Consider the following 24,276-nt stretch of genomic DNA (forward strand, 5'->3'; position numbering starts at 1 on the left):
AAAAGAACTGCAAATGCACAAAAGAAAATTATTTTCCAGTGTGACTCTTGTACCTAGGTCTCCCTTCTATTTGGAGTCAGACCACATGGGGGATTATTTTCTAATGTTCATTTTACAAATTGCTTAACTAACAATATGCTGTCCAACTTTCCATTTAGTACACCTTATCTTCTCTCTACACACTGCGATTCCTTTGAAGGAAAATTAACTAAACATTTCAGCAGTTTAAGTAGTGGGAAGCAAAGAATTAAGATTGTAGATACAAAGGTGCTGTAATTGTGTTTTAATCAGCTTATTAAATATAACATGAACATGTATCAATCAACTAACATTTAATTTCATGGTCTGTGATTCAAAACTTTTTAAAAGCGTAACAGGGCAAAGTTATCAGCACTGACTTAACAATTCCCTTCCAATTTTGTTTTAACTCATGTAAACCATATAAAATATATGACAACTGTTACATGTCCTCATGGGCTGGAAGAAGACATAATTAGAAATTTATTAAAATATAAACATAATTTGAAATTTATCTGTCTTATGAGATATCAGAACATGGTCCAAAAAAGAAAAATATCTACACATATAAAAACACAACAACATAATTCTTTTTCTTTAACATAATTCTTAAAGTTAGGGAAAATACAGGAATCTTTTAAAAATCTATTTCAGTACTTCTATCCCCAACAGACAAAACTCCACCAATGAAACAAACTACCGAGCTAAAGTTTTAAATTGTTGCTGTAGAAAATGCAAACAAGTCTCTATAAATCTCATTTAGAAAGTAAACCGCCTAATTGCACATTCATTTAGGCGTATTCCACAAAGATTTCCTGCTACAGAGTCACATTTGGACTTGGAATGTTTGTGCACATACTTCTCTCTATTCCTCAACTGAAAGTGTGGTTCTTCATGATCTGAATGATTTGGCTTGTCACAGAACAATTTAGTTTACCTAAATTCTACTTTTGTTAAGGAGTGGTGAAATTTTTTTATTTTTTTTTTAATCTTTTTTTTGAGAGAGAGAGAGAGAGAGAGAGAGAGAGAGAGAGAGACGGAACGCAAGCAGGGGAGGAACAGAGAGAGAGGGAGACACAGAATCCAAAGCGGGCTCCAGGCTCTGAGCTGTCAGCACAAAGCCCAACGCGGGGCTCAAACTCATGAACCGTGAGATCGTGACCTGGGCTGAAGTCGGACACTTAACCAATTGAGCCACCCAGGCACCCCGGAGCGGTGAAAATTATTTAAAAAGTCAGTGGGTTCTATTCTCTAGCATTTTGCTTTATAGTAAAAAAAAAAAAAAAAAAAAAAATCGCTGTAGTTTTAAAAGGTCTGTGTCTGACCATTATTTTTTCCTCAAGTGGAGGAGGGCCTGAGGTTAAGGGTCATTAACATCTTTTACTAAGACAAAAAGATTCAATTGTGGTTGCTAAGATACCAAAAGACAGATTCCTCTATTGCAGTCAGGACCAGTTATTAGGGATGTCTCCCCACAGAACAACACATGAACCACACCGGGCACTGCTCACCGCACTGCTGAGGCAAACAAACAGAATCTAAAAGGCGCAGGCAATCCCTGCCCTTGAAGAGCTTAATATCATCTGGTGTTTGTATTTAAAATTACAAAGCATATTTTAAATATTTTTTTTTAAGGAATAAAAATAAGACAACAGGAAGAAGGGAAGGAGGGAAGATAAAACCACATGTCAAGGTCAAATGCTTTATCTGAAGCTGCAGAGTCAGATGCCCTGGCTCATTTAGCTTATTTAACTGAATGAGTCAGTACTATGTGCTGCTTACTATTCTGGGAGTTAGTGACCTGGTGGTTATAACACAAAGTGTGAGCCCTCATGGAGTTTACATTCTAGAGTAGAGACGATGCAGAAGTGCTATAAATGTTTACATCTGTGCCTATGTACAGGTGTGCATCCAAAGTTCAAGAAGCTAAGGAGGCACACAGAGACAGGTGGAGAAGGCCTTATGTATATTTACAGGTTACCGTATGTCAAGTGGCAGGCTAGGCAATGAGGACGACTCTAACAGGAGGCACATGTACTCCGACTCTCAAGTATACTCAGGTGGGAGATCCAGGTAAACTAATAAGGCATTCTTGTGGGGCCACTTCCTGCCCCCGTAAACTTGGTAACATCTTCCTCATGAATAGTGACACTGATCTCCAAGGGTTATTGTGAGCATTAGATGTTAATAAAACATTCGCAGACTGCCTGATAAACTACAAATTTTATTACTACAGTTAAGTGCGCATGTTATAGAATTACAAGAAATGAGATTGGTGGAAAGTGAGGATGGCAGAAAAGGGGAAAAAGGAAAAAAAAAGTCTTTAAAAATCTAAAAAGCAGGAGAAATGGATTCACACGAGGACTCACAAGACATAGCACAAAGTGTATGTATAAACCTATAAGAAATTGGACACAATGGAATCACATCACACACCCAATTAAGTGACAGGAACAGGGGCACCTGGGTGGCTCAGTCAGTTGAGCATCTGACCCTTGACTTGGGCTCAGGTCATGATCGCACGGTTTGTGGGATGGAACCCCACATTGGGCTCTGTGCTGATGGTGTGGAGCCTACTTGAGACTCTCTCTCCCTCTTCCTGCCCCTCCCCCACTCAGGTGCCCTCTCTCTCTCCCAAAATAAATACATAAAAACTTAAAAACAAATTAAGTGACAAGAACAAAACTGTCGATGGTTGGCAGAGAAAAAAGGAGAGAACAATTTAAATACTACAGTCGCTCTGCCACTGTTTCACTGAATAAGGGAATGTTTCAGAGTGAATGAGATTTATAATTAGATGTGATTTTCATCACCTTTTGTATTTACTTGATAACTAACTCCTGCTTTAAAATGCTACTCCAACCATATGATCTGCATTTTACAGATACACAAATGTGCCCCCAGGGACATGGGGGCAAGTATATGGCAGAGCCGGGATGTGGGCCTCATTCTGCCAGGTTCCAGACACCTGCAGTCTTTCCATGATGCCCAGCCATCGGAACTTGGATTTGAAGGGACAGGCTAAGACGAAGGAGGAAAATGATGCAAACATTTAAGAGGAAAAGTTAATAAGGCTGAAAGGTATTTGTAGGAAAAGGTAAAGTCATTAAGACCAAAGAGAAACCAAGTCAGAAGCTCGTGCAGCAACTGCTCAACACAAATTTCCAGAATAATACTAATTTCCTCTATTTCATACCTCTCTGCATAATAAACACTGAAGTACTATGGAAATTCAAACATTTCAGCATCCAAACTCTCTCCCTGTGTACCTCACACACCCAAAAAAGCAGCACATGTGCCTGTACCCACCTGTACACACACTTCACCAAATCACACTTCCAGACATAGAGTAACAAGTTCTACTGTCTTAGCAACAGAAAGAAAAGAATACATGCCAATAAACCAGTGGGAAAGAATGTAAGTCGGAGATAAATGAATGTTGGAATAAAGAAAAAACTTCAAAGTACAGGTGAATAATGGTGCCTCTGATAGTAATGATGAAATGGAGAAGCTGAGAAAAGTAACAAATAGAAGCCTAAGTAAGTCCTTCGGAAGAAGTCTTTGGAAGTGCATTCCCCCCCCCAAAAAAATTCCTGCAGTGGAATTCATTAAGTATTTCTTCTGTGCCAGTGTACTCACACTCACAAATATATGCATCGAATCATATTTCCCACTGTAATTTTAGCAATTTTCCCTTACCTTGGAGGGAAAAATCTGTGGCACCAATAAGTAACAAAAGTTGTCAAATGAAATAATAACAACGATAACGACAGCAGTTACTTTTGGGCCATGCATCACGCCTTAACATCTCATCCTATGAAGCAGACACTTTATCTTGATTCTATTAGGAAAAAACTTACTTTAATATTAAGTAACTTGCCTAAAGTTGTCTCACACTGATGGGGTTGGGACTCCACACCCACATCTGCCTGACCAAGGCTCTTAACCACTTTACATTTTGCTTCTCCATTTGGAAGATTCAAATGTTCCCATAAACACTCTGCATTTTGTAATGTAGAGTTTATGAACACAAAATAATTCTCTCATGCAATATTTTAGAGAAAAGTAACTAAGATGAACAATCAGCCCCTTAAGTGAGTGCAATTTTTCAACCCCCAAACTAAGACCTTCTTGTGTTTATTACTGTTTCATATTGCAGAAGTCCTATCTGTGAATGGCACACAAACTGATTAAGTAAAAACTCAAAATACAAGACATATAAAAGGAATATGTTGCTGTCACAAGTCAGCAAATAATGTCTCAAAAATGTGAGAAATTAGGTCTACCACCTTCTCATTAAAATACTCTGTGCCTATATGGGCTTAATAACCTGTAGTTTTTTTGAAGTGTAAATTTTACCTGGGTCATTATGGGAATGAGGCACCACAAAGACTTGAAGGGGCTTAGAGTCCCATTCATTAAACACATAGCTAATGTCAAATCCTTGTTTCCAAACTCCACCATCTGGGTTGTCAAAAGGAATCAGACTGTAAACATCCAACATCTAAAAATATAAAAGACACAATAAAGGGGAAAAAAAGTAAATTTAACCGTGTATTACCATTTTTAATTTAAAGTTAATGTTGGAAAATATTTGCTCAAAGCTATTCATTGCTGTACTGTGTGTATGCATTTTACTAGATAAAGCTATTTCTGCAGACATTAACTGAAGAGTTTAAGGCAGAAAACATTTAATTACCATTCAAATTCTTAAAATGCTACCGTGTTACTTAACTATCCTGATAAATAATGCCCGCCCCATCTGCTTCTAATGAAAAATAATTCCATTCAATTCCTTCTTGCCCTGTTCTACTTCTACTACAGTCTAGTAGAAATTAATAGGAACTAAACAGCAAGCAAACAATTTCTGATGAAATGTGATTATGAGCAAATATTTCAGCATTTTCAAATACAATACTGGATAATTACTTTTTACTTTGAGTTGTCTTTATTTTACAATTAATTTCATATATTTTAAAACCTGTATCAGAATGGAAATGCATCTACAGCTATGCCTTCATTTAGCATATGTTCTGTTTGCCCTTTTTATTCTAAAAATAAAACTACAACTGAGTCAACAAGGCATAATCACTTAAAAATGGAAGAATTTTTAAAATTAAGACTCAGTTTCTTAATGTTCAAATGTCGTCTTAAGCTTCCAATGTAGTAGTCCTGGGTAATAACCTATTTGGACACAAAGGAAAAAATACTGCCCAAAAAACCCCACAAAACCTTAAAACCTTGTATTTTTCCCTGTAATACTCTCTCTAATATTCCCTCTAATACTAAATGGGATAAAGAACACAAGTGACTGTGGTAAAATTTAAATTATGTAAAAAATTATATTCTAATATATAAGTGGGTTACAAAAAATTTAAAGATATCGAACAAATTATATAAAAAGTGAATACAAAGTATTTTAAGATAGTAACATCTCTCTCACTTCAGAATTTATGACTTTAATAAATATAACACTCCCAAGGATGAGTCAATAAATCTTTGAAAACCAGCTGGGAAGGAGGATGTGTTAGCAGTCTCTGTTATTCCTTCTGGTCCTTTCTCCGGCCCTGCAGCTCTCCTGATTCCCCACTGCCTTGCTCTGCATGCCTTCCATGGTTGTTCTGCAACAGGGCTGTTTCTGTCCAGCCCACCTCCAAAAAAAGTTCTGTGGTTCTCCTTTAAAAGGTACTTATTTAAAACCTAAACAAAGCCAAGACTCACAAAAATAGATACACTTTTAAAGCACAGAATCCTGATACTGTCTGAACTTGGCTACGCACTAGCTGATAAGATTATAGGCACAAGGCCTGGACAACTCCCATGTCTCCAGCTTACGGACTGGACTGGACTGTGAGCCACGGCCTCAAGAAAATAACATGTTTTCGGTCCCCAGAAGTTAGTGAAAACATCTACTCTGAAGCAAGGCCAGAGCCAACCCATTTTATCCAGCTGTAAAATATTCACCCTTCAGGGTCCCATCACCAAGTTCCAGCTTCAGGTCTAAGGTACAGGTTAAACACAACTCTGCTAATTTGCAGAACAGAGCATATGTGACACACCCTAAATTTAAGAAAAGTAGAAGTCCTTTCTTATATCCTGGTTTACAACTCCACTACCCTCCAGAATGCTATCTAAGAGAAGCAGAATGCAAGCCAAATCCATAATTTTAAATTTTCTGATAAAATTAAGTGAAATTAATTTTATTGATATATTTTATTTAACCCAATGTATTCATAATATTATTTTCTCAACATATAATCAATATAAAAATGAACAATTTACCTTTGTTTTCGTAAAAAGTCTCAACACTTAGAGCACATCTCACTTCAAACTAGCCACATTTCACATGCTCAGTAGTCACCTGTGGACAGTGGCTTCCATTCTGAACAGCACAGCTCTACAGTATTTCCCTTCCCTCTTTCACAAAGAGATAGTTAGCAAAAGGAATCTAACCCTACACCGTGTGAAACCTATAGTGTATAACAGAGACATAGTAAGAATACAGCTTTTCTTGTACTCTTTATAGGAAGATGAGAAAATCTCTTTGACCAAATTTAAACCTCTAAACTTCATCTACTAGAGAAAGTCAGACCTAAAAAACATACAAAAAGGCCACAACGCATAAAATAATAAAAAAAAAATTGGGGGAAACACAGAATTACAGAATTTTATCACTAAAAAGAACATTAATGATCAGGTGAATAATCAAGCCAGTTTACAAAAATACAATCTAAACTACAGACAGTTTAAGCAACTAAGTTAAAACAGACACCAGATCAAAAAAAGAAAGTAAAAGACAAAGAAGCCCAATGATTATTAATGAATGCATACATTACCTGCACATCTGAATGCCTACTTCCACCTTGTAAAGCGAATGAACAGTCTTCAGGGTCCACTACGAGGGACAGCTGTTTTGACGGCAGAACAGGTAAGCCAGCACCTTGGCTGAAATTGCCTTGTGAACTTTTTGGACCATCCTCCACAGATTCACTCAAATTGATGACCGAGTCTCTAATATTTGAGATGATCTCATTATTCTCAGCTAGCAAACGCTCCAAATGGTCTATTTTTTCTTGCAACATTGAGAGCTGGCCCTACAATAAAAAAGAAAAAGGCAGCTATAGGAAACTCTAATATAGCTCTGCTGAGGCACACACATTTTTTTAAAAAATTATGTGCCTGCCCAAGAGTGCAGCTACTCACCCTTCACTTTCCACTTCTGTAAGTGGGATCACAAAGAGCGTGAATGGCTGGCAGTGTTGAAACACCGACTTACAGCAGAAAATCTCCATGGCTTCAATCTTTGCTTAATCATATTTTAAAATGTGCAACAGAAAGACCAAAAATATTTAGGGATATACTTCCTACTGCCCCAAACCCAGCCCTAAAAGATCTTTGAGTTCTCTATAATACCTAAGAACAACATACTATGTTCAGGTATGAAATTTTAAATTTAAGTATAATTGATTTTAGTCACTTGAAAGGGTCAAAAAGCGTGAACCTGAAAAAAATCATTCCATCATAATTGGCAACCTTGTGGACAATCCTAGGTAAGAAATATCATCTAAAGGAAAATCAGTTAGTCAACTCTTAATTAGCCATATGCATGAAAAAACCTGGAATGAAGGTCCCCCAAGTAATCATACTGTAGGTCATTTGGACTCTCCTACCATACTGTGTGACTTTATGATTTTTTAAGTGATCCTCACATTAAGAGGCTTGTAGTCCTTACAACATAAACCTTGTTATACAGAATAATATCTCAGCTTATGAGAGCAAGGACAATCTTTGTCTTGTTCACTCCTATCTCTGGAATCTCAAATAAACAGGAGATACTTAAATATTTGTCACATGGCCCTTATATTTCTAGAACTCAACAAGAATTCTTTACACCTACTGTAGCAGGCATAATGCTACACTGGGGAGACAGATATACGTAAGATAGGAGTCCTTACCTTAACACAAAGTGACGCTGTAACTAGCAAGAGACTACTCAAAAAGTCCATGCTAGGGTTTAATAAACATAACTATATACATAGTGAAAAACAACTCTGGACACCCAAAAACAAAAGTTCTATCACCAGTAAATAATAGGAAGACAGAAAGAAGGAGGGAGGGAAAAGGGAAAACACCTAAACGTCCACAGGTAAGGAACTGGTCAAATGGTACATCTATATCATGAAGATGTTCTCAGTCCCTGAAAATACAGAAACATAAATTCTTTAAAAATTAAAATATATGAGAAGGTGTTTTCAGGAGATACAATGGAGAAAAACCACTTTAAAAAGCATGGATAAAAAATAGTAATTTGATACCATCCCTTTTTGAAAAAAAAATACATAATCGAGATGATAAAAACTGATTATGGGTATTTAAATTCTACTTTAGTCTGTTATGAATAGTTGTTGACTGTTTGATAGGGAAGCCAGGAGAAGAAAAGGATTCTACTTCCAGGTTAGTGGCCACTTCAACAAGGGGAGAAGAGAGGTCAGCAGACTGGAGTCTTCCAAGGGAAGGCCACTGCAGCAAACTGTGTAAACTGAAAGACGTCTGAAGGGACTAGAGAAAATATTTTGGAATGAGAAAAGAAATAGCCAAAATTAGAAGCAAATCAGCAGCACATTGTCTTTGTGGGGAGGAGGGAGGTGGAAGAGCAAAAGACAGTCTCCTTAGACCTGAAAGATGCTCTCCCAGGTCTATTTAGAGGCACGTGACAGAAAAAGCCCATGCATGTCAAAACTGTCACCGCTGGGGTGGTGGGCTATTTCTAAGAGGTAGAACTTTGAAACCTGTTCATCAGCATATATAGAAGGAGGAAGTACAAGGTTTTAGCACAGAACTCACCCTGTAAGACAAGCCCCATTTCCTCTACGGAAAAGCAAGAGAAAGAATACGCACCAGGTCACGACCAGAAATGGCAAAGCAAAGGAAATGTGATGGATCAGTACAACACTAGTTCAGGGCTCAAAGAGAAGCTGGCTGAACCAGTTAGATTCCAGGTCAGCAAACCCATTGAGCACTATCATACTACAAACACTTCTTTATCAGCACATATGGATGGACAGTGGTTCTCAGTAGAAAGGCCAAAGGGAGTCCCCCACCCCCTTGGCATAACCCAAAGTTCACCCAAAGAAGCTAGAAACATTTGAATCAGGTATGCAACAGACTAATCTGTGCATATTTTCATAAAATGACATGCTATCAAAGGCTGTCTGAAATAATAGGAAAACTTTTCTTCACTTATTATCAAAACATCAGAGACTGCAGCTTTTTGAAATCACTGCTGATGAATTCTGTTGAATATTTCCAATACTGAAGATACAAGTCTATGTCAGGGATGCTTGCAATTTCTACCACAGCAGGTAACAACAGTAAATCGAGTTCCTGATTCCAAGCAGAATTAGAACATGTTGGCTTATCTTGCCTCCAGTAAAGCTACCCTCATCCATAAAATAAAACTTTTGTCTAAAATACCACCACCCTAGAGCTTTTAAAGATGCAGCATGTTTTATCGGACACTTACAGTGCATAAATTAATACAGTGTCTGCATTTCTCCAGACCTACCTGCACTTTCAGGAAAAGATAATTTTGGAGCCATGCACAAGGCAAAGCTGCCTAGAGCTCAACAAGCACACACTGAGAAACAAGCACACACATCTGGGAATATTCCTACAATGGCTCTAGCCCGATAACCCATGGATGAGCATATTATTCAAAATAAATATTACAGGAGGTAGATGTTTCATGAAAAATAATCCTGAAGGCGCTAAAGACGACTTCGATCTCATTGTAGTTTTTAAGATACAATTAATGATCAGTACCTGGAATTCTGTACTGAATTAATAAGTCCATGGAGAAAATTGTGGCCTGGGGATATGTCAGCAGAATGGTCTAATGAAAATCATTTTTTTTAAACTATATTATGCAGTGGAATAAAACCTCCCTCCGGACAGCTGAAATTCTTGAAATATACATACCTCGTAAGCAAATTCTTGTACACAAGACAGAAGAAGAGTAGTATGACCTTAAAAGGATGCACTTGTAGTCTGCATTGAAGTAACAGAAATCACAGGTATCGTTTCAATTATGCTGACAAGTCAAAGAATACTGATAGCAATACTGAAAAAGACAATTTTCTGTAGGGTAAGAAAATCACTTGTGAGAAAAACACTTTATTCTTTGATTTGCTAATCAGTTCTATAGGGAGGCCCATGGTGTTTTACTGCTGATGAGTGGAGAAGGAGGTCATGCTATTTGATGTACTCTGCTTTTGATTAAAGGGAAAAACTGAATAATAATAAAAAAAAATTTCACTGATATCAATGACTTTTGAGGGAGAAAATTTAGAGCCTACTACAAGGCAAAACAGGATCAGTAGCCACTCAGCCCTATGAACAAAATCAATCAATGTGCACCTACAGCCAAATATGAAAGCTTGTTCCGCAATTACTGGCCCCGGGTAAACACTAGCTGCCGGGATCGGCATCACGATGATCACTGAAACTCGGCTGAATCTGTACATCAGCATCTTCCTTCCTGTTACAGTGGAAAAATTGTGTGCCTTCCCCCTCCCCGCTTCAAAGGCCAACACTTGACTGGGGAGCTCCAAACCCATCTCTCTCAACAGCTCAAAGGCTGTACTCTTTTGGTTAAAACTCTCTCAACACTGCTTCATCAAACTCCCTTTTCAAAAGTAACTCATTCTCAGTAGTATAACATGTAACATTAGGTCAAACTATATGAAATTTGCCATTCTCATAAATCAAATATAGTACAGTTCACCAATTTCCTAGGGTTCAACTTAGCATGATATTCTGTCTAAAACACCAAATCAAACTCCAGTGCTTCCCTTAGCCCCACAATCCCCTTCCAGGGCCCCAGCACCTTCAGAGACATACAGAGGTTATCAACAGTCTGTACTCACTATATACATTCCTTATAAATTCCTATTCTCTCATCTGCCCGCTGTATTCAGCCTGTGCGTACCACTCCACCCAAACTGCCCCTGAACAGGCCCCAAAGACTTCCATGGAGTCAGTCATGATAAGCACACGCTGTGCTCACCTGACTCATCATCTTGAGGAGCATCTAGCACACTAGACCACTTCTTCCTCCTGGCAACGTTTTCTTCACCTACTCTCAGCACAGCATGCTCTAGGTTTCCTTCTGCCTCTGGTTTATCAGTCTCCTTCTCTCCCCAGTAACTACATGATGAAGGGCCTTAAGGTTAATTTCTGGGACCTCTGCAGTCTCTATACTATCTTAAACTATCTCATACACTCCATGGTTTAAATTCCATCATTTGTACTGATGTCTCATCTACATTTCTATCTCTAACTGAAGCCTCTTCTCTGGAAAACAAACCCATACATCCAAATGACTACTCCGCTCCTCCACTTGGGTTTCAAACTTATGCCCCAAAGAACCCTCCCAAATAAGCCTTCTGCATCTTCAGATCTTCAGTAAGTAGCTCTAATGTCCACCTAGTTAGTCACTCCCCAAATCTTGGTGGCATAACGGATTCTTCCTCCTTCCTCACCCCGCTCACACATCCAGTCTATCTGCAAGCTCTTTCCTTACTACCTCTACAATAGCTGTTGAATCACTCCACGTCTCTCCCTCTCAACTGCAACCATGCTGATCCAATCCTCCGACAATCTCTCCTGTCTCGTACACAGCAGCCTCTTAACTAATTTCCCAATCCTAGGCTTACATCCTTCAACCGCGACCTATGCAGCTGCATTGTATCTTTCTCACAATACAATCCAGAGCTAGTTTCTCACTGCACTTACACTACCATCAGTAAGGACCTGTATCCATCTATCCCCCCGCCCCCAATTTAGCTTCACCCTCATCTCATCTCAGTTCTAAACCAGTTCCTCTTCAACCCATCTCGAGACCTTCATACACGTTCTTCCTTTATAGAGTACTTCAGATCTCACCTGAAATGTCCCCTCAGCATAGCCTTCCCCAGCCATCCTGTATAAAACAGGCCTTCTCAGGGGCACCTGGGTGGCTCCGTCAATTAAGGGTCAGACTCTTGATTTCAGTTCAGGTTATAATCTCAAGGTTTGTGGGATTGAGCAGTGCAGAGTCTGCTTGGGATTCTCTCTGCCTCTCCCTCCCCCTCTCAAAACAAATAAACATTTCAATAAATAAATAAATAAATAAATAAATAAGCCTTCTCATGTGATTCTGTATTATGTCAACTTATTTTTTGTCTTACTACATCTTTTACCTATTTTATTCATGTACTATTTATTTCCCCATCTTCATCACTAAATAAATATTTATCTTGAGAACAGGCACCACAGCTACTGTTATTCATCACCATACCCTGATGCCTAGCACAATGCCTGATGCACAAAAGAACTGCAAATATTTACTGGGGGTGGGGGAAACTGTGTGCAACCTTTTCTCTAAGATAAGGAAGTATTAAATGTCATTTTTTGGCACAGTTTACACCAAAAATAATATGAATAAAAATGAAACACTAACATTTTTTAAGAAATAAATCAACAAAAATCTTCACTGTGACCCAAAACATAGGTAAGAATGAGAAGTAAACGTCCTCAATTATAGGGTGATCTTCATCGACTAAGAGGGAAATAATATAGAAATTGAGCCATGTTTGGCCACAGTGACAATCATGACTTTGTGAGTAGGGTAAAATATGTGACTCCTCCTCTAGGGCAAACAGAGATTATGGATTTTGTACAGTCCAACCACAATTTTTCAACCTTCACTACCATTAGTAAGCATGGCTCAATGGGCTCTGTCAACTGATGTGGGGGAGGGAAAGAGTCTGATAAAAGAACCCAAGGTGATTCTGAAATTCTTCCTACCATGATAGTGATAGAAAATCTTCACTCAACCAAATCAAGTTTCTAGTTCAGAGACCTATAGAGGAAACAGTATTACATGTTTATAAGATAACCACCAATGCCACCAAAGGCGGCATTCAAAAGAAACAAAACTTCACTCCAAAATGTATGTGCTTGTAAGTTTGAAACTCTAGCTCCATACCACCTATCATTCATGCTTTCTTTTCCTCTGTATTGCTGGATTTTGTTAGATTCAGTATATTACTCCATCACATCAAGATATTTCTGGACCTGGATTCCATCACTAAATGTGCCCACCATGCAGTAAATGTGACTGGGTAAAAGGCTCTAACAATAACCATCAGAAGCATCTGAAAGACTGCTCAAAATTACAAGACCCAGGAATCCACCCTGGAATCTTGGGAAGAGTCTCAGAAACTGCAGTGTTTATGTTCCACAGGTGATTCTGATGATCAGCCAGGTTGGGGGCTGATGTCTCTGACTTCACACATGTCAGTGCAATATCTAAGATAAACAAGCCAAAAATAATCCACTTGCCAAATCACCCCTAAACTAGAGGGTAACATAAATTCATAAACATGCATCTTTTGATAATCTGCTTAACTGGGTATTAATTCTTCTAATTATCCTTGTACCAGATTCTTCCATCTCATGCTCTAGGATATTACACTTCACCACATTTTTAAGTAACTGCAAATAATGATTACCTTTATTTTTAATGACTCCTTTTAGCTAATAAAGGCAGTTTAGGTGAATGGTTAAGCACATGGGCACTGGGTCAGATGATGTGGGTTCCAACAACACCTTTGGTACACTAGCACTGTGACCTTCAGAAAATAACTTAATTTTTCTGGGCCTCAGTTTCTTTATGGGGAAAAAAAGTGCTAATACCTACTGCTTGGAATGGTTACAAAAGAACTTAGCACAGGGCCTTCCAAGAAGCAGGCACTCAAGAAGACATTACTTCTGTTGTTGCTACAATAAAAGTATGGCTTTGTAAAATCACTTTGAAGGGTACAACTTTCCAGGGTACAACTGTGATTAAGAACAGACTCTAGGGGCACCTGGGTGGCTCAGTCGGTTAAGTGTCAGACTCTGATTTTGGCTCAGGTCATGATCTCAAGGCTAGTGAGTTCGAGCCCTGCATCGGGCTCTGAGCTGACAGTGCGGAACCTGCATGGGATTCTCTCCCTCTCTCTCTCTCCCCGCCTCTCTCTCTTTCTCTCTGTCCCTCCCCTGCTTGTTCACTTGTTCTCTCGCTCTCTCTCAAAAATAAATAAACTTAAAAAAAAAAAAAAAAAAAACAAGACTCTAAAGCCAAGAGTATTATCATCAAAACAGGACAGGAGACCCAGCCTCCATCCTCCCACAAAGATCAACAATGAAACAGCTATCTGTGAACAAAAACAGCTATGGGACAGCCCTGGAGTCTCCTCACAGCACAGTGGAACAGAACACCTGAGAATAACCACACAGTAAAAGAAGGAAGATGGCTTCATTTTGTGCGCATAATCCCATCCCCCAGGCCGGCACTGCTCAGGGCCACAAGGGAACTCCCCAGTTAGAAACAGTTCCCCTTGGTAGGAAAGAAGAGCAGGGTAAAACCAGGTTTCCCAGTCACTGGGAGTACCACACCAAGAGATATACAGAGATATCTAGGAACAAGAAAATAAAAAAAAGCAGGGGCTAGCTACCAAGAGCGGCCACACAGCATGAATAAGAATGGTTCACAGTGACCTGCTCTACAGACAAACCCAGCAGCTTTCACCATTGTAGAGGGAACCAATGGCCAGCACATCTGCCATGGAACCTCTGCAGATTTCACCAACTTTCACCTCACATGTATTGGCATTACTGATGCCAGCCACCTGTGTCCCTCCTACTCTCTCCCCACTCAGCCTCTCTGGAACTTAGGAACAACACCAGCAGCCAGCCCAGGCCTCTGCGGCTGCTCAAGTGCAAAACTCCGGCCCAGAACCCCGCGGCCGACCCCCATTGCCATGGAGCTAGCCCCTCCAGCGATGCACTTGCATGCCGCCAACCTGATGCTTGTCTCCAACCTCCACTGCCTGCACATACTCAGGAAGAGACTCTGCAGCCACAGGAGAGCAAGCCTATAGCCAGGGCCTCCACGGCTGCTTACGGGCACGGAGGAGGCCCTGTCTTCGGTCACTAGCCTGCACCGCCACACTCACCTGGCGCCAAACACTCCAGCTGCGCAACTGCATGTCCTCAGCCTGACCCCCATCACCAGCCTCCACTGCTGTGTGTCCGTGATGAGACTGAGCCGTCGTGGCTCATGGCACATCAACATCCAGGGCCCGTGCAACTACCAGTGCCTCCATGGTTGGCCCCAGCCCTTGCTGCCTGCCTTGGCTCCTACCACTACATGTATGTCTGCAACCAGCCCTCCACCACACAGGCCTCTGCAGCTGAGGGCACCACCAGCTTAGGACACCACTCTTGTCTGCCCTGGCCCCTACCCACTGGGCCTGGAGGTGCCAGTGAGGACTCAAACAGCCCTCACAGCCACTGCAGACACCCTGCAGCATTTGCCAAGGACCACGCAGCTGTTAATGCTGTGGACCCCAGCAACCTGAGCCAAAGAGACATCATGCCACCCTCAAAACCGATGCCACCACATGCCCCTGCACCGCTTGAACTTGCGTCACAGGTGGCAGACCTGGGGTCACATGTTGGGATCACTAGCATGTTCCTGCTTCCCCTCTCCCCCGCGAGTGAAAGACTTCCCTTACCAAAGCCAGTCCATAAAATCTGGAGGTGCAGATTTCTTCAAAGACATAAATTTCCATACAAGGTTATAGAGATCACAGAGGATCTGGAAAACATGACTCTACTAAAGGAATACAGTAAACCTCCAGTAACTGGTCCCCCCAAAATGGAAATATAGACATTTCCCAGCAAATAATTCAAAATAATGTTCTAAAGATGCTCAGAGTTACAAGAGAACACAGATAAACAATTTAACAATACCAGGCAAACAATGTAAGAACAAAATGAGAGGTTCAACAAAGAGATGGAAAACATAAATAAAAACCAAACAAATTCGGGAGCTTAAGAAAACAATGATGACTGAAGTCAACAAAGACCTTTAACATAAGACTTGACCAAGCAGAAGAAAGAATAAGTGAGCTCCAAGACAGAACAATTGAAATTATCCAGAGAAGAAAAAAGAAAAAGGAAAGGAAAAGAGTGAAGAAAGCATACATCATCTGTGAGGTAACAACAAAAGAACCAATCTGCACATTATTACAATTCAAGAAAAAAGAAGAAAAGAAGGGTTCAGAAAGCTTACTTAAAGAAATAACAGCTGGGGCGTTGGGTGGCTCAGTCAGTTGAAGCCCTCGATTTCATCTCAGGTCAGGATCTTGCAGTTCATGAGTTCAAGCCCCACATCAGGCTCTGTGCTGACAGCAGGCCAATGGCCTGCTTCGGATTCTGTGTCTCCCTCTCTCTCTGCCCCTCCCCTGCTCGCACTGTCTCTCTCTCTCTCTCTCTCTCTCTCAAAAATAAACATTAAAAAAAAAAGAAAGAAAGGAAGAAAGAAATAATGGCTGAGAACTTCTCCAATTTGAAGAGATTTGGATATCCAAATTCATGGAGCTAAGAGGTCACCACACCAAATCAACTTAAAGAGATCCTCTCCAAGACTTTACAGGGCAGGAGAGAGTGGGATGATATATTCCAAGTGCTGAAAGAAAAGAAATGCCAACCAAGGATACACTACCTGACAAAGTTGTCCTTCAGAAGTGAAGGAGGGATAGACTTCCCCACACAAACAAAAGCTAAGGGAATTCATCACACAACACCCGCCTTACAAGAAATGCAGAAAATAGTTCTTCAAACTAAAATAAAACACACTAATTAGTAACATGAAAACCTATGAAAATATAAAAACCACTGGTAAAGTTTAAGTATATAGTCAAATTCAAAGTAATATTTTAATATGGTAAAGTGTTAGTCATTTAATTCTTGTAAAAATGTCAAAGGACAACAGTATTAAAATAACTACAGCAACAATAATCTGTTAATGGATACACAATAGAAAAAGGGAAGTCGTGACATCAAAAAGGAAAGCAGGGAAAAAGAGTAAAGGGGTAAAGTTTCTGTATGCAATCGAAGTTGTTACAGTAAAATGGACTATTCTATTTATAAAATGTTCTATGTAAGGATCATAGTAACCACAAAGCAAAATCTACAGCAGATTCACACATGATAAAGAGAAGAGAATCAAAGCCTACCACTATGGAAAATCACCAAGTCACAAAGGAAGGCAGCAAGAGGAAGAAAACACATGGAAACTATGAAACAGCCAGACAACAATTAATAAAATGGTATAAGTTCTTACCTATCAATAATTACTTTAAAACTAAACAGAGGGGCGCCTGGGTGGCTCAGTTGGTTGAGTGTCCGACTTCGGCTCAGGTCATGATCTCACGGTTTGTGAGTTCTAGCCCCGCATCGGGCTCTGTGCTGACAGCTCAGAGCCTGGAGCCTGCTTCAGATTCTGTGCCTCTCTCTCTCTCTGCCCCTTCCACATTCACACTCTGTCTCTCTCTCCTTCAAAAATGAATAAACATCAAAAAAATTAAAAAAAAAAAAAGTAAGTGGACTGAATTCTTCATTCAAAAGACAAAGAATGGCTGGATAGATTAAAAAAAACAAACAAAAAAACAAGATGTAAGCATATGCTGTCCATCTATGTACATATGGATATATCCCCATACAAAGACGCACACGCACAGTGGAATCTTATTCAGCGACAGAAAAAGGAAACCTTCCATTTGTGACAACATAGATGGATCTTGAGGAAATGCTAGGTGAAATAAGTCAGACAGAAAAAGTCACATACTATATGATAGCACTTGCATGGGGAATCTAAAAAAGGTGAACTCAAAAAAATACTAGAATGGTAGAGGTTGGGAGGCAGAATGGAGAGATGTTGATCAAAGGGTATAAACTTCCACTTATAAAAAACAAAAACAACTAAACTAAGCAAAAAAACTTCTAATCATGAGTAAGTTCTGAGACTGTAATATATAGCATGATTATAGTTAATACTGTATTACATAAAGTTGCTAAGAGAATCAATCTTAAATGTTCTCATCTTAAGAAATAAATAGTATTTATATGACATGACGGAGGTGTTAGTTAACACTATGGTAATATCCATTTTATAATATCCACGTAAGTGCATCAAATCAACATACTGTACACCTTAAACTTATACAATGTTATACATCAACTATATCTCAATAAAGCTGGAAAATAAAATAAAACAAAAAATAAAGCCCAGTCAAATTTAAATTCTGGCTCCACTACCCCAGAGTAACCATGGGCAAGTTACATAACTTCTCTGTGCCTCAGTTTCCTCATCTGTAAAATGGAGATAATACATCACCCATAGGGTGGTTATGAGTGCTACAAATCAGTTTAAATGATGCTTGGTGTGGTAGGCAGAATAATGGCCACCCCAATGATGTCCATGTTCTAATCCCTGAAACCTGTGAATCTGTTACTTTACATGGCAAAAGACTCTGTTGATTTGAGTAACTTAAGGATTGGGAAATGGGGAAAACTGTCCCAGAATATTTGGATAGGCCCAATGTAATCACAGGGGTCCTTACAAAGGAAAAAAAGGAGGTGGGAGGCAGAGTCAAAGGAGATCTAAAGATGGAAGAGGAGGTCAGAGTGATGCCATACTGGAAGGGCGCCTTGAGCCAAGAAATGCAGACAGCCTCTAGAAGCTGGAAAAGATGTGGCAATGGATTCTCCCCTAAAGCCCAAAGAAGAGACGCAGCCCTCTCAACATCTTGATTTTAGTCCACTAAGAGCCATTTCAAACTTCTGACCTCCAGAACTGGAAGGTAATACATTTTTCTTGTTTTAGCCACTAAGTTACAGAAACTATAGGAAACAAGTACACCTGGTAAAGAGCTGACCCTATATAAAGCTTAGAAAGTGTCCGCCCACTTGCAGTCCCTACTAGAGGAAGTCCATCCAAATCCCCATCAGAAGAGTTGGAGCGCTGTGAGCCCCAGCAACCCAGAGCCCATGCAATGGAGGAATGAAAGGTGACACCATGTGACTACACAACCTCTTTCCGAGGGGCTCCTTTTGGTCTCACAAGACCATGCACTTATCTTTGAACAAAAGATGTAGGAAAAGACTTTATAGTTAAAAATACTTTTCTCAGAAAGAAACATCAACATCTTCATCTTAGACAGTTGTAGGATCAATGAATAAAAAGTGTTTTTAAAGCTATTCTGGAGCTGTGGAGGGGCAATCGGGACAAACACCAAACACCAAGGTGGCTTGGACCAAGGCAGGGGAGGCAGAGGAAAGAGGAAGGATTTGACAAGACAGAGGAAGTTCGGGAAGGGAGTGACAGGAAAAGAAGAAACATAGCCTTTTGGGGGGTTTTCTGTTTGTTTCTTTTGCTGAGGCAACTGGGAAAATAACGGATGGCATTTTAGGGAAGTAAGGAGTGAGTCCTGGGGAAGGAATGGGGGGGGGGGGGCAAAGGTTCTCTTCTGGAACCATTAGAAAGTGGTCTAATGGTGTCTAATGTGGTATTCGAATAGTGGTGGTATGAGGGTGACAACAAAGTCTGAAAGTCAGGAAAATACACAAACCTGAGTGGTCAGTGTGAATATGAATTTAAAGCAATGGATAAGAATGGGGATTACCTAGACAGAGAGCACAGATCTGCCTTTAATAATTGTAGAAGGCTCACCAGGCAATTCTCACACATCCCCAGTTAAGAGCCGCTGTATTAAAACTAAATATAAAAACAGAGATTTGGTAAAAGAGAGTCTGTATTTGCAGCAGGGTGTCACTGTTACCGCAGTAGTTCCAGGTCAGTCAGCCGCCATTCAGCTACACAGAAAACCCTGCTATTTATATTTAGTCAGATCTCAGGCACTTAACAGGAGGGCATTTGGGTTTCATCAAATGACAAGAAACCCCTCAAGTGACCACTCCCCATCTTAAGATGTATAGTACTGAAGCCCAAAAAAGCGTGAACTGAGGCAGGGACCGTATTTGTACATGTAACTCTACCAAGTTGTTACAAGCCACAAACCACAGTGACAAATGACCTTTTAATGGTGTTTTCCAGACCTGAAGCTTATCATGCCTGAATCTCTTCCAAGGTATTATGGTCTTTGTGCTTCCACTCGTCCACTCAAAGAAATAAATGCACTCACCAGGTGAGCACAAAGAACACTTAATTACGTAAAACCTTGCCAAAACACAGGAGCATCGGGTTTTGCCTTGGCAAATCATTATTCACAAATCTCACGTGCGCCTGGGTATGACGTTAATAGAGGCTACTCAGATGCAGGTAGACAACAAGCGTGCAGGTGACTGTAAAGGGAAGAGCTGGGACTTCAAGCTCACCATGCTTTGCCCCAGGAGGGTACCCTTGGGACTCTGCAGCTGCCAGAATCACTGTGCCTTCCAGTCCAGACCTAGAATTAACAACAGGCCACACCGGTTTTTCCCACTCTTTGTGAACCCCCATCCTCTTGCCACCTCCAAAAATGGGATCAGGACTCCGGTTGCTGGCGCTTTCTCCAGGCTCCAGGACACAGTCCCATCCCTCCCCCCTCCATGAGTTTCCAGATGTATATTGAGATTAGAACTATATGGCCCCCAATGGAAACCAATTTGACAGTAAATTTCATATATTAAAAAAATAAAAATAAATTAAAAAAAATAAAAAAAAAATAAAAAAAAAAAGAACTATATGGCCCCCATCCACACCACCCCAATGCAGCTGCAAAGAAACCACCTCCTGTTAAGACAACATTTTAGACATGAAGCTATTATATAAAGCGAGATTCTGCAAAATGGGTATCTTCTTCAATAGGATGATTAGAACAAGGGCTTGTAAGTAGCACAATGTGTTTACACTGTAAAATATGTCCATGCAATGCAGTTTTATAACTTTCAGATACATTTAATGACTGCAAATAAAGTGGTGCTAAGCAAATTAGGTGTTGACGAATAGAATACTTCCTTTAATTCATTACTTCCCAAACTGTTCTGTGGAACATTACCTTTCTTTACATTTTTTTGCAAAATATCTTTTTGAAAACCACACTGGTTTTATTTCTACAACGTATTTTTAATGTATTTCTATTCTTATATATAGCACTCTGAGATAATGTCAACAGTGTATCCCACCCAAGAACATGAATGAAAGTTCATGGGATATACTTTCAGACAGCAACAAATCCCAAGGAACCAGGGTCATGCTGTCATATATCACCTGGTCAATGACTGCTGGTCGATGTTGCTACTCTGTCTTATATTTTTGGAGATAGGCCTGTCTTTATGCACAAGGGTTGTCATTATGTACTATTTACATACCACCTAAACTCATTGTGCATGGATGAATGGCATATGTTGTATGCTAGGATCTGATGATAAAAGTTCCGTAGACATGTTTACCCAAGTAATTTTCAGAAACATAATTTCAATGTAAAAAGAGAAGAATTGTAGTGGAAAATACAAATCAACTTAAACAGTGTTAGCCTATTAAAATAAATGCAACTGACATGACTAAGATGGTTTTTCGTACAGAAATAGTATTGGGGGCCTCTGAAGACTTGTTTTAAGTAGATAATCAGCCTGGCTCCAATCTTATTTATACTAATCATCTACTGAATAAGCCCATTTTATTCCTTACTGACCGGAGAAAGGTAAGTATTTAGCCAAGTCCCATCTGAATTATCATAAATTCTGAATTTCCTAACTCTTCTGTACAAGCAGCAAAGATTCTAAAGCTTTACAAATCCTTTCCTACAGACTTTGTAAAAGTCCATCTGAACCAATCGATCTGTAAGGGCAAGGTGGGGCGTGGTAAATACCACAGAAGGAACAAACGCAATAGTAAGGCACAGTATGATATATAAAAATGTAATGAAAACAAATTTCTAAGTACCACACAGTCAGCTATAAAGATGAATTAAGGATACAAATTCCTTGGGTTCTTCTCAAATCTTTTTTTCTTTCTTACAAACAATCATTGGTTAGATCTTCTCCCTGAAAGTTCTAAGAAATACCTTGTATCTCAAGTGTTGTCACTGGACCCTACAAATTTTCAAAAGTTGGCCTTGAGTCAAAGACAGTTATAATTTCTTCAGTTTGGGGGGAGGGTGTGGTCAGCCACTCATCAAAAAGGAAGGGCTCTTCTTTACTATCAACAAGAGGCAGTATGGGGGTACTCAGAAATCTATCTGACCTTAAAAACAACCGTAAGCTATGAAGTCCCTATTTTAAGTGTTGTTTTTTGATCTTTAATAAACCCATCTCTCCCTCTCTCTTCTCTCTCTCTCTCTCTCTCTCTCACACACACACACACACACAGAGAAAGAAAGAGACAGAGAGAGAGAGAATTACCTATTTTCTGTTCTTATAACCTAGAAAAAAAAAATCCTTTAGCTCCATAATTTGGGCCCAAAATGAGAAGGGTCTTTTTTAGTTTCCTATTGAAATGCTCCTTTGAAATCCTTCCTTAGGACAGTCTTATCTTTTCTTAGGTATGCTGATCAATGAGCTGGTTTCTGACAATTTGAATACAAGCTGCTTCATTATATTAGCATCTGCTACACAATAATCTCAATATGAGAAGCATAGCTTTGGCTATAAGAAATGTTCCTTGGCTGTCTGCTCTCTTCTCACAAAGCACAGTCCAGAGTGAGCTCATCCACTCCGACTTTGCTGATGACTACCAGATCAGCATCTCCCTTCCCTCATCTCTCACTTGGGCACCCCAGCCCCCGTGGCTACTCCACTAACATCCACCTCCTCATACATGAACCTGAGGTTGGTTTCCCAAACCGGGTTATCTTCCAAACTATCCCTTTCTGCAAACAGTTTTAGCTAATTCTCCAAATGCCCTAAAGGAAAGAAGAGGGAAAATTTTTCACTCAAGCCACACCCATCGTTACCCTTGATAAAAATCTGTTAGAAAGCCCTGAGGCTTCTTTTCACAAAATGTCTGCACACGTTTTCCTCTTGATTCTAGCCATTTCAATACTGGTACATATAGGGATTTAGTGCCTTATGTCTGTATTACCTCAAACAGATTCTCAGCTGCCTTTCTGCTTCTGAGTCTTCCTACACACTGCTACCAGAATAATCTAGATTGAAAACTCTTAGCTCCCTTCCAGGTCTATAATTTTCTATGAAATTAATTCTCCAACGTGGCTTTTCCTGATACACTCCGTAACTTTCAATGGTTCACTACCATTTGAGTCATGTAACTTCCCAGGCTGGCTCTCAGGGCAATTCACAATCTGATACCATGCTACCTATCATGTTTTCCCAGTTACTCTTTACAAACACCAAAGATCCCAAATCAAACCAATCTCCTCACCTCTTCTCATGGTGCAAGGCTCTTTCATTACCACAAGCCTTCAGAAGCTCTGTACTCCACACTAGGAATGTTCTTTCTCTCTTCAGAGTCCTACCCAGTCAGAAAAGCCTGTCTTTTGTCCCAGGTCCTTTGGTCAACTTGAGCCAGGCTGTTGTTACCTGGCTTAAGTGCTGAATTCCCTTTAAGGCCTCTGCCCTTAAACCAAGAATAAGAATTAAGATCATGGACTCTTATTTTATTCTTAGGTCCTGTGTCCCAAGACCCCCTGCACAGTGCCTGGTACATGATAGGTACTCCATAAATCTGTGTTCATTGGTAATAACTAGCATTTACTGAATACATACTATGTGCCAGGCACCGTTCTAACTTTTAAAAATTAACTCTTGTGATGAATAAATAGCATTCAGCTGTCTCTAATTGTTTCACAAACAGCAGTTGCGTTGCTTCAAATAACTAAAATACTCTTGCAAAGCAAGTAACATTATCTAGTAACCTCTAAGGTAATTCTCAAATATATGCTGAGTAAAGTACAACAACAAGCACTGAATTATAGGCCAGGATGCATATTCCAGGTATGCTATGACTGGTTACAGGACCCAGGGCAAACTGATGAGGTTAACTTTATGTGTCTCAGTGTTATCTGAAAAATCAAAGACTAAACTACCTGATCTGGAAGGATCCTCCCTACTCTAAAATTCTATGCCTGACTTCCTATTATGACTTTTCTAGGGGTGCTCATGACTATTAAAAGAATGACTATCCCTATAGACTCTCAAAATGCAGATCCAGGACTTTTTTATGGAGAAAATAAATGTGAGAGTAAGTCATATTCTCTGGCTTCTATCTGCTAATGTTCCACAGGTAAAAATGTTACCACAAAGGCCAGGACCCACAAGTCCCACTTTCTTCCATACTTGTGGTATGAAGGAGCAGGGGAGAATTGCTACAAAGTCTATCTTCAGCCCCAAAGTACAGCCTTGCCCTGAATGAGGAGGAGTGCTTCC

General features: G+C 39.8%; 1 protein-coding gene across 1 annotated transcript in view; it reads right to left on the reverse strand.

Moving 5' to 3' along the window:
• Nucleotides 1-24,276, reverse strand: part of MAN2A1 (mannosidase alpha class 2A member 1) — a 165,861-nt gene that overhangs the window by 134,371 nt on the left and 7,214 nt on the right. Inside the window, exons 2-3 of the mRNA XM_019450524.2 lie at nucleotides 6,855-7,112; nucleotides 4,378-4,522 (exon numbers count right to left, since the gene is read on the reverse strand). Of these exons, the coding sequence (XP_019306069.2) occupies nucleotides 4,378-4,522; nucleotides 6,855-7,112 (403 nt within the window). The remainder of the gene's footprint in view (nucleotides 1-4,377; nucleotides 4,523-6,854; nucleotides 7,113-24,276) is intronic.

The sequence above is a fragment of the Panthera pardus genome, unplaced genomic scaffold (assembly GCF_024362965.1).
Source record: "Panthera pardus isolate Hobbes unplaced genomic scaffold, ASM2436296v1 HiC_scaffold_2, whole genome shotgun sequence".
Lineage (NCBI taxonomy): Eukaryota > Metazoa > Chordata > Mammalia > Carnivora > Felidae > Panthera > Panthera pardus.